Consider the following 11797-nt stretch of genomic DNA (forward strand, 5'->3'; position numbering starts at 1 on the left):
CTTAACAAAGCAGAGAAGGATGAGACGATTGAGACCGTGCATATGTCAAAATAAAATTACACTACTCCAAGAAATTAACGTACCACCTTAAAAATGGGTCATTTTTGGTGTCTCGAACTTTCTAAACCTGTTGTCCGATTTAACCTTCGTCGGGCGGCATAGGTACAATTGTAACTTCTGAGTTTTATAATTGTGATACTTTTTTTGTTAAAGAGATAGAGACTTGAAATTTTGTGACATTTCAACATTTATCCAGTAGATTATGTCAGCCAAATATAACAAAGAAATCTTTATTCAGTTCCCAGCAGGGGGCTTAAATTGTTCCTACCCCCATAAACGACGGCATAGGTACATTTAAACCTTGTATTTTTTTTAAATGAATGTATTTTTTTAATGAACGAATGAAATATCAATACATTTTGTATTTAAATGATAGTTTATTTTAACTATAATACAAAAATGAATGTTAGTGTGGATTTTCGCAACACATACTACATGTCGTTTTAGACAAAGAATGTTTGTCACATATAGGTAGAAAACATACTACACAACTTTTTCTCATTTTAGGTTGTTTTTTCCATTCGTTTTGACAAACATGGCAACTTCCGGTTACTGAAGTAGATCTACGAATGCTGTGAGATACTTGAGAAGAAGTATCTACAGCAAGACAAAGATCTTTAGAAAGATCCTTCAAAAACTTCTTGCGTGGGTACTTTGTTTTTCGTAATGGATAGTGCTCTCTATCTCGCTATATGTAGGATGTTAAGCCAATGACGTCAATCATATTATAAAAAAGGCCAAGAGCCAAAGCAATGTTGGACGTTTGATCGTATACTCACCCAGCATTTTATCCATGGTATCAACACTCCTTTAGATTTACTCTAATACTTAACCTTCGGATGACCAAGCGGGGGAAATTGTGACCCCAGCGTGTGTTTTTATTTAATAAATTCAAAATTATATTCAATTTTTAACTCAATATTTTTTTTATTTGACTTTAATATCAATGTTGATATCCTCATATTTTAAAATAAAAAAAATTCCCTATATTTTACGAATAAAAAATATATTCTGAAGTTGATGTTTAGTAAAATACCGTCTATTATGTGTAATTCCAAGTAGTTTTACGCTAATGACGTCGACTTTGCAAAGTAACAAGACACTTATACACAACATACACACTACACATGACACGAATACTCATGTTGTGACTGGCTGAATGTAAAGTCCGTGCCATAAAAATAAAAAAAAATAAAAATAAAAAATAAAAAAAAAACTTCATTTTTTTGTTAATTGTCATTTTTGACATTTTTGACCTGGGGTCATTTCCCCCCCTTTGTCATCCGTGTAACAAAAAAAGGTTGGTCATCGGAAGGTTAACCATTTCCGGCTACTTGTCCTGTTATCTGCATGGACGAGAGTAACACTAGCTTTTTTTCTTGAGCAAATAAGAGAATTCATGATTGTATGCAAGATTTGTGGAAAAAATAGCTATTTTCTTGCTTGCTTGCATATTGATGAGTAGAAATCTCTTATGTTTTCTAGTTGAGCCCACTAATCTCATGTGACATGAATTCCAGACTTTAGCTAGTTCAAAACTGGTAAAAAGTTATCTGTGGTAATATTTCGCCCAGAACCTTTATAAGACGTGGCCAGATCCAAAACTGTTCGTTCGCCAACATTAACTTGACGGGAACAATATGCTGTTTTTCAAATATAAAGGTGAATTTGTATGGGATTTGATGCATTACAAACCCAAAATACCATGTTTAGTGGGTTTGGGTTATAGCCTTATTCTTTAACAATATCTCTGTAATAAAATTGTTTCTAGACAGGTAAATTGTCACTGTATACCAGGTGTACCAATCAAACTGTGTTTTTTCTCAAAGTTCGCAACAGCCTGTGAAATATTCTAGCATTTATAAAATGCTGAAATTAAAACCCAACTATAACCTCAGATTTTTTTAACACTGTGTTTTTTTATTCATTCGCTTGTGTTGGATAATAAAAAAGTTAGGTACTTTAACAACTCGCCATGTTCTTCATCAATACAGTGTGTTTCTAAATAAGTGCGGCAAACTTTAAGGGGTAGTTATTGCGCATTGTTTGACATACAATTAAGAATTTTATATTCTACATTGGCGCGCATTCGGGTCATATTACCTGTATACACGCCAATGGTGCATATAAAATTCCTAATTATATGTCAAAAAATGCGCAATAACTACCTCATAAAACCGACCAAATTGCATTTGCATATCTCAACCGGTTTTAGAGAAATAAATAAATCGTCAGTTTGTAAGAAAAATTTTAACACCCCGTTACTCGGAAACGAAGCATTTGCGGACAAAAGTTTATAAAGCAAACTTTAATTTCTTTTTCATGTAGAATTACCCTTTACACCATGTCTTGTCTCAAAACATGTATTGATGAAAAACATGGCTAGTTGTTAAAGTACCTAACTTTTTTATTATCCAATATAAGCGATTTAATCAAAAAACATAATGTTGGGTTTTCATTTCAGTATTTTATAAATGCTGGAATATTCCACAGGGTGTAGGTGAACTTTGAGAAAAAAAACACAGTTTGAGTGGTACACCCGGTATACAAAGACAATTTACCTGTCTAGCAACAATATTATTACAGCGATATTGTTAAAGAATAAGACGATAACATATTAAAAAAAATCACTTAAATCGGACAACAGGTTTAGGAAATTCGAGAGATCAAAAATGACCCATTTTTAAGGTGGTGCCTTAATTTCTTGGAGTAGTGTATTTAAGAATATTTGAAGTATATTATGAAAATACAGTCAAACCCGCTTATTATAATACCTCTTAAAGAAATATTCCGGTTAAAGTAATGAAAATTTAAGGTCCCAAAACGTTTCTACTAGCGACCAATGATCGGTTATTAGAATATCCCGGTTATAGGATTACTTTTGATTGGCACGAAGTATATTCTAATAAGCGGGTTCGACTAAGAATCGCAAAAATTGTTAAGGCTGAAAAACGAAAGGGCTTAGGTAAGACCTGGAGGGTATTAGTAAGAAAATATGATTATTCATAAAAGACGGATATATTTTTCCTGCATATTTATAACGAAAATATTGTTTGCCTAATAATAATTGGGGTCAAAATACAGCCCAAACTGAATATGGACCTCCTGTAAATTATATTTCTATTATAGACGGTCTTGTGCTGTTCCCGAAGTTCTTAAGTTTTGTGTTAAATTGTGCATATTCACTCTTCAATTTTTTGTGTGGCCTTTCTTTTGGTCTGTCGTGCTACATTTTACCATCTAGTGAGATTTCTTTGACAATATGCCATCATCCATCTTTACTATATGACCGGCCAATCGTATTGTCTGGAGTTTAGCGAATTTTGAAACAGACGTTTGTTCTTCGTTATATCTATCTCCATATGTCATTTTCATTGGCCATACAAAGATCTTTGTTAGACATTTTCTTTCTAAAACTTCTGATTTTATTTTTGTTTTCGGTCATCAAAGCAATATTCCGGGCAACAAGAAAATTGGTTTCAACCACATTTTTACTTTGATCGCTAAAGGTCTTCTATATATCTTCTACTTTAAACTCAAGTAGGTGCATTTCATCTCAACAACCATTTGGCGCATCTAAAACTGAATGTATCTTGGGAGGAACAACACTTGGAACATAATGATAGCCCCAAATACCTTGAAGTCATACTAGATCGGGCAATAACATTCAAATTCCACTGTCAAAGTACAAGACAAAAGGTTACTACGAGAAACAACTTGCTTACTTACTTACTCCGTAGCGTTCCAACCCTTCGTGGGTTTAAGCCAACTCGACAACATGGCTCCACTCTTCTCGGTTTTGAGCAATCTCTATCCAATTTTCCACGTCCTTAGCTTCCAGGTCTCCTGCTATATTATCTGGCCACCGGAGTCGAGGGCGTCAGCGTATTCTTCCAGTTGGAACTTCTTCCCATACTAGCCCTACTGTTCTTTGGTCAGAATCTCTTCTGAGGTGCCCTGCCCACTGAAGTCTTCTGGGTATGATTTCTTTTATGATGTTGGCGTCTGGGTATATTTCTTCGAACTCTTTGTTAGTTCTTATCCTATATTATGCTGCTTTATCAAGCACAGGCCCAAAGATCCTCATTAGGATTTTTCTTTCCCAAACACGTAGTCACTCTTTGTTTGCCTTTGTTATCGTCCACGAGAAACAACCTTCTCCGGAAACTTGTAGGGATCAAGTGAGGTGCAAACCCACAGGTTTTAAAGTCAACAGCTGATGCGCCTTATATTTCTCAGCAGGGGAATACGCTTGTTCCGTGTGAGGTAGATCTAGACCAGCCCAACAAGTCACCATTGCATTAAATGAAATATGTAAAATAACTACCGGCTGTATGAAATCTACCCCTCTACCCCTTCTGTACCAGGCAGCTGAATTCGCATTCTAATATAACTTGTATATATACGTCAGGCTCTTTTCAATGTTAAGTAGTTAAGGGAGAATAAAACATCTTCACTCGACGAACACCAAGTTTATTCTCCCTTAACTACTTAACATTGAAAAGAGCCTGACGTATATATACCAGTTATATTAGATGGCGATCCTGGCAGGATCGCCATATATTAGTTCTACATCATCTGGACCATCTCAGAGTGGTTGGGGGTAGTTACCCCCTACGATAGGGGTTGATGAAGTAAACACTACTCACAGTATATTAATTTATTATCAACTCGGAGTACGACTGTAAAGAGTTGGTGTGCTAATGTACGTTCACCCTCTGGCGTATCTCAATAATTATCAATGATGATTGATCATTGATCACGCAATGAAATTAGAATGCCTCCCGATGTTTTCTGTGTACATAAATAAAAGAGAAAGTGTTGATATTATTTATGCTGAGTCGGCTTTGGCCATGAATTAGGAATATGTAATATTGAATCGCTGACACCGCAGGATTGACAACTGGTACACTTGTGTGGAGTAATCTGGGTCACGTAATATGTATAATAAACAAACGTGTGTTTGTTTACCAAGGACATTTAAATTTTAAAAGAATGTGTTCTCTTAATTGGATGCTTAATAATGGATGCTGTGAATCCCAATACAGCATCACCAGAAGACCGTAGATGCGCCTCGCATTATGTGGAGAAGCTCAGGCAAACTTTCGATAAAAGGCACAAATTCGGGTTTGACGAACCGCCAGGAACCAGCTGGCTTAAATCAAGGAAAAGTTTTATGAGAAACGTCACCGTCGATCCGCCCGAACTGGTAACCAGACCACTCGTGGCTCTGTCCATGTAAGACAGAACCTCGTTAAATGGGGTTTAAAGACAGATAACGACGCACTTTGTGAATGTGGGGAAATGCAGAATGTGGAGCACCTGAGAGTATGCAGACTTTGCTTATCACAGTGCATCATCGATGATACGCAAGTACAAAGGGGACATAGGGGCCATCAAAATATATAAAACAACAATAAGACCTATTATAACATATACGGCAGAAGCAGGACCAGACACAAATAGAACGTTACAAATGATGAGAAAAGTTAAAATGAGACCACTAAGAAGTATACAAGGTAAAACTTTACGTGACAGAATTAGAAGTGTAGACATCAGACAAAACTGTGGAATACAGGACATAGGAAGATGGGTCAGAAAGGGACGAAGATATTGGAACAAACATATAAAGGGAAATAAGCCACAATTTTACCAAAAAAAAAATGATTTTATTAATGTTTCGACGCCCAAGTCGGGTGTCGTTGTCAAAATACAAAATAATACTAAATTAAATAAAATTGTTGTTGCTTACTAAAAAAATTCTTCTAATAATTTATTTAATCTGACTCATTTTTATCGGCAACTCAGACATGTATTATACATTTTAAAGTAGAAGACTTTAAAATGGTATTGCCAATATTGATGAGTTGCGTTTGTGGGACGACTTTACTAAAAGATAGTTCATTCGATTACATGAAATCAACCCAACTCAAGAATATCTGCCACAAAAAATCATAGCATGTGATCTGCCTTTAAAAAGACATCTAAATGCAACGGTGGCAGACAAATTCTCGCGCTAGAGATTCCAGAGTAAATCACGAGGGAAAACCAGGAAAATTGTCAATACCATTTTAAAGTCTTCCACTTTAAAATGTATAATACATGTGTGAATTGCCGATAAATATGAGTCAGCTTAAATAAATTATTAGAAGAATTTTTTACTAAGCAACAACAATTTTATTTAATTTTGTATTATTTTGTATTTTGACAACGACACCCGACTTGGGCGTCGAAACGTTAATAAAATTATTTTTTTGGTAAAATTGTGGCTTATTTCCCATTGAAAATAGTTGATTATAAAAATGCCACAAGGAAATAGCTTCAGAACAACATATAAAGAGAATCGAGGATAGTACTCGTTAAAATCTCAAAAACGAATAACCAGTAGGTAAAAGACCACAAAACGATGGCAGGAATGCTGGACCTCATCGTCCGGGGAAGACATGGCAATGAACAGGCAGTAGCCTACTAGCATGATCGATCATGCTAGAAAGAAGAAGACGAAATACAAAGGGTGTAGACGTAGCCCGATAATGGGCAGAAAAATTAGTCGGATCTAGACTCGAAAAAGTAAAAGCAGTTTTTATGAATTACACTGAAGTTTATTAGAAGCTTATAAGATAATCAGTCATTTAGTGATAAGATCTACAGGATCCCTGAAATAGTGCGTTCCTTAAAGGTATAGGTAGAAGGCACAATGTAGAGCAAAAAAGTCTTATAACATTTTTTTCTAAATTGATCCGTTTGACCAAAAAACGAAAATACATTTTGATATGTGTTATATATTTAGTAGTTAAGATCTAAGGCTACTAATGTCTACCTTAGTTACTAATGTTTTTATGTTTCTAGATTAATATAATGTTGTCACTGTCATTAAATATAAATGAATAAATACTGTTAACATGTCCATTTCTTGTATATAAAATTGGCGACTTAACTGATAAACTACTTAAAGTACGGACACGTTTATGTCGTACACCAGGTGTTAACATGTCCATTTCTTGTATATAAAAATATGCAAATTGAAGTCTGGCAACAACGCACTCAAAAATCTAAAGATTAAAAAAGTAGGTTTGTAGGTCAGTGGCATCTGGTAGGTAAAATAATGTAAATATCGACCAAACTCATATCTATTATTTTGCAGGTAGGTACCTACCATGTCAACAACCCCAAAAATCACACTTCAAAGTAAATAAACAAGGGGTTATTAAATTAAATTTCCACAGTCACAGCAAGTTCTTCTAGGCTGCGTTGCCATGTCATTCAAATTTATGAAAATAAAAATTCACGTATATCTATGGTCGGACCAAAAAATGAAGACGGTGACTAATACCTACATCTGGAGGGATTTGAAAGTGGCAAATTTGAGAAGTGTCAGTAGCGTACTGAATGCACAGTGAGCGTTTAACTTTTTTCTTTTCTTAACAAATATGCCTTTTATAAAGGATTTTATGGTTTTTTGTAATAAATGGTATACAGCCAACTACAGGAAAATTTGTTCCTCTTGGGTTTTTAACTTTTTGTTACATTTAGTGAATAGTGGAAATTTTCCACTGGAAAGCGTAGTTATAGAACTCTATTATTATTATCATACAGATATTTCGTTATTTCTAGGTGAGTACATTATACAGTTAGCTGTAAAATTTAGATTTATTGATTTAAAATACTTCTTGTCTTAAAAAATCAAATAATGAAATGACAAGTAAACACATTAAACGTATTTTAAAATTTAATACAAAACGATTAAGAATTAGATTTCTAATCAAAAAATCAAGAATTAATTATTACATTGTAATAAAGCAAAACCATTAAGTAATACCTACTATTTTTAATCGAAAAAGTCAATAATTATTAATGATTGTATTATCAATAATTCATTTTGAAAATAAAGAAAATTTCGATAAGTGTATAGAACAGGGGCCGACAAATAATTCTAAAAGGGGTCCAGATAGTGTTAAAAACTTTTGTCGGTTGATTCAAGTTAAGGTAAGAAATATTTTTCATTATGGAATTTCAATTTTAGATCAAATTTCCTGGAAAATAAAGCAACATTCAATAATAAAAATACGTTAATTGACATTTCATAGACGTTGTTAAACACAGGAATTAAAACATGTAATAATAATAAAACTCGGCAATATTAATGAAAGTCTATTTTTGTCTTTATAGAATAAAAATGGGAGCCGCTGCTGGCACAAGTACGACAAAATCTCATCTACACACACCACTGTCAAAAGCTGAGAAACACATCGTGTGGAAAGTGTATGATGGGCTTAAGAAAACACATCCTACAACGGAAGCTGTAGATCGCTGTTCGTTCTTAACAGGAGTGTCAGCCACCACAGTTGAAAGAATTGTGCGTGAATTAAAAAGCAGAGAAACTTTAAGCGCGCCAAAAACTCGCCAGCGTGGACGAAGATCTTTTCATTTAAGTGATCAATCACAATCGCAAATTAATATAATCCGGAGGACTGTACATACGCTCTTTTTAGAAAATAAGCTACCAACTATCAAAAGTGTTAAGGTCAAGTTGCTGGAGAACGATATGATTCCTCAAATGGGCCGTGAAACGCTAAGAACAGTTTTGCATAAGTTAAATTTTCGTTACATGAAACGGTCTCGGAAATCAATCCTAATAGATAAAGAGGAAATTGTAACATGCCGACGAAGATATCTGCGCTCTATTAGGAATTATCGTGTTTCCAAGACAAAAATATACTACCTTGATGAAACTTGGGTTAATGCCGGGCATACGGTTTCAAAAATTTGGCACGATACAACTAGAAGAACTCCTCGTCAAGCATTTATAGAATTACAGGCTTTAAGCCTTACGAGCTAAGCCTGAGGCTTACGAGCACCATCAGGCAAAGGTCAACGTCTTATCGTAGCTCATATCGGTAGCGATACAGGTTTTCTGGAAAATAGTGCTCTCGTTTTTATATCAAAGAAAACTGGCGACTATCACGAGGACATGGACGCCGTATACTTTGAAAGATGGTTCGAAAACGTTATTCAGCATCTCGAACCTAACTCAGTGGTATATTAGACAATGCATGCTACCATCGTCGACTTGTTAAACGAATTCCTAATATGAGTGACAAAATAACAGTTTTGCAACATTGTTTGAGGGAAAAATCCATTCCATACGGCGAGGATATGGTTAAAGGAGATATTATTGGTATTATTAGACAACATCGTGGTACATATCGTCAGTATACTGTAGATACAATAGCTAGACCTTATGGCATTACCATTTTACGACTACCGCCTTATCATTGTTAACTGAACACAATAGAATTAATTTGGGCACAAATGAAAGGATATATCGCTCGGGAAAATGTCACATTTAAAATTAGTGATGTCCAGCGCCTCTTGCAAGCCAGTTTGGACAGCATGAATTCAACTGATTGGAAGAATGCGATAAGCCATGTTATTAAAGTAGAAGACGATATGTGGAGGTTGGACGGTATGGTGGATAATGTTATTGAGCCTGTGAGGATCAAATGATTCAGACAGTTCAACAGACAGTTCTGCAGAATCAATGAAGTAAGATGATTTGCAAAATTATGAGGTACATATCTTATTCTCCTTCTTCTTTGTCTGTTTTTCAATATGCCTCCAGTAAGTTGTCATTCCATTATTCTCGTGGTCTTCACACTGATCGTCTTCCTATTAGTGAACCGTCTCTCGCCGTCCTTACTACTTACTCTATTTGTTGTCATTCGGCTTATGTGGTCGTTCCAGTTTACCTGTTTTTTACCTATTTGTTATTGTTATCCACCTTGCATCTCCGACGTATATCTGCACTAACCCTCTCTAGCTCTTTTAGCTCTAACTCATACTGTCTTACCATCAATTTTTCGAAGGGTTTTTCTGCTGTTTCTAGCATTCTTTTTGTCCTGTCTGTATCAGGTCGTGTTTTTCCCGCGTATGTAATTATTGGTCTGATGACTGTTTTGTAAATTTTGTCTTTATCATCCATACTGCTTCGAGCTTTTTATAGCTAGATAGATGAGATACATATGTGCTGTTAAAATTAATTAAACTAGTCGCATTTACCAGTGTTGTTAAAAACTTATTACTCTTATAGTAATAAACTATCTTTTAGATTCATGACTCTGATTGAATATTACATTGTGGATTAGGCCTATTGGGGATACTACATATCCAAAAAGACGCACCGATAATTTTACCTCATGGGTGTTGTGGAAAGAAGTTAATTGGAGAGGTTTTAATAAGCGTATTTCTCTTATCACAAATTGATTAGAGCTAGAAACACTAAAGATGTTATTAAGTAAATTCATAAAACAATAAAAAGATATGTTAAATTCTGTGTGAAAGATACGATTAAAAGTTGTTTGGGAAGGAAAGGGTAAGTTATCTTTTTCACGAGTAAATTTATAGTCCCTATACAAATCCGCTAATGATTTATCGGACTGTATGAATTCACGCGATGTCTGGGCTCTTAGATAATGTGACTCAATTCTCGGAATATCATTTATAAATTTTATAACACTATTTGTAATAATATCACAGTCAATGGAGGGGTGATTGGTACAGTCAATGGAGGGGTGATTGGTATGTTTGCCTCTAAGTTCCTCTTGTACAATTCCAGAACTAGTTTTCTTAGAAAGCGCAGTATCAATTGGCCTGTCGTTTAAATCAAGTGTAGCTTTAAAAATTTTTTTGCAAACCCGTATACGAGTACCGTTCACTTCAAAAAAATATGCCTTATTTAGTGCTCTTAAATTTTGGGTGCTACAATATCTGTACTTCGGTTTGATTTCATCTATGTGTCGTAAGATGTAATCTCTATTACGTTGAAGATCAGCCATTTCCCAATAATTATTAAAAATGCGTTGCTTATCTTCAATATTAATATTATTATTACATTTCAAACGATATTTTTCACCGCACCCTTCACGAACTGTTCTTCCTGATATTTTTCCTTTTTTGACTTAGACATAGAAACGTATGCCTTACCTGAGTTTCGTAACTGTTTTGCCACATTGGTCTTCCATTCCTCAGGTCTTCAAACTCTTTTTTTTTCCTTTTCTTTCTCCATTATCTTCAATATTCGAAACTGTAGACGACTCAGATGCACTGTCGGAGCTGTCAGAACTAGTCGACGAACTGCTGCTGCTGCTGCTAGATGAAGAATTAGCTGTAGGAAATAATCTGTTTGAGAATAATTTGTTTGGAGAGACATCAAAATTTGGATCAGCATCGGAATCATCTATATCGCTTTCGTTACTTCGAATGGGAGATATGTAATAATTTTTTCTCTGCCCCATATTAACAATATTAGAAGTACTTGGTAGGCATAAATCATTAGAGGTGTTTTCGTTAGCAATTGTTGGAGTTTCATTAAAAGATATGCTATCCTCGGGTAGTAAATTTTCATTTCCAGGCATAAAACAAGACTTATCATGTTGACGACTATATTGACTAGATTCTATTTAATTTAGTTCTAGAGAATTAGTGGCATCATGCAAAGGAATGCTTTGAACTGATGAAATGTTGGAAGAATCTTTATCAATATTCTTATTTTCGTGCTTTTGTAAAACCATGTCAACAAATAAGCAGCCACAGCTCGGCATTATACTGAAACAATAACGATCAATAAACTAAACCGTCAAAAGTGAATCAACTCAAAAATATAATTTTATTCATTTGATATGCCAACTAAATATTCCAAAACCTCTAAAATAAAACTAAATCTCTTATAGTTAACATA

At 34.7% G+C, this 11797-nt stretch overlaps 1 protein-coding gene across 1 annotated transcript; it reads right to left on the minus strand.

The window, feature by feature from the left end:
- Nucleotides 1-11084: 11084 nt before the first annotated feature.
- On the minus strand, nt 11085-11474 carry LOC114334448 (zinc finger CCHC domain-containing protein 10-like). Its single transcript, XM_028284489.1, has one exon. The coding sequence runs from the start codon at nt 11472-11474 to the stop codon at nt 11085-11087; it is 390 nt and encodes a 129-aa protein (XP_028140290.1).
- Nucleotides 11475-11797: the final 323 nt, after the last annotated feature.

Source organism: Diabrotica virgifera, chromosome 10 (genome assembly GCF_917563875.1).
Source record: "Diabrotica virgifera virgifera chromosome 10, PGI_DIABVI_V3a".
Taxonomy (NCBI): Eukaryota; Metazoa; Arthropoda; class Insecta; order Coleoptera; family Chrysomelidae; genus Diabrotica; species Diabrotica virgifera.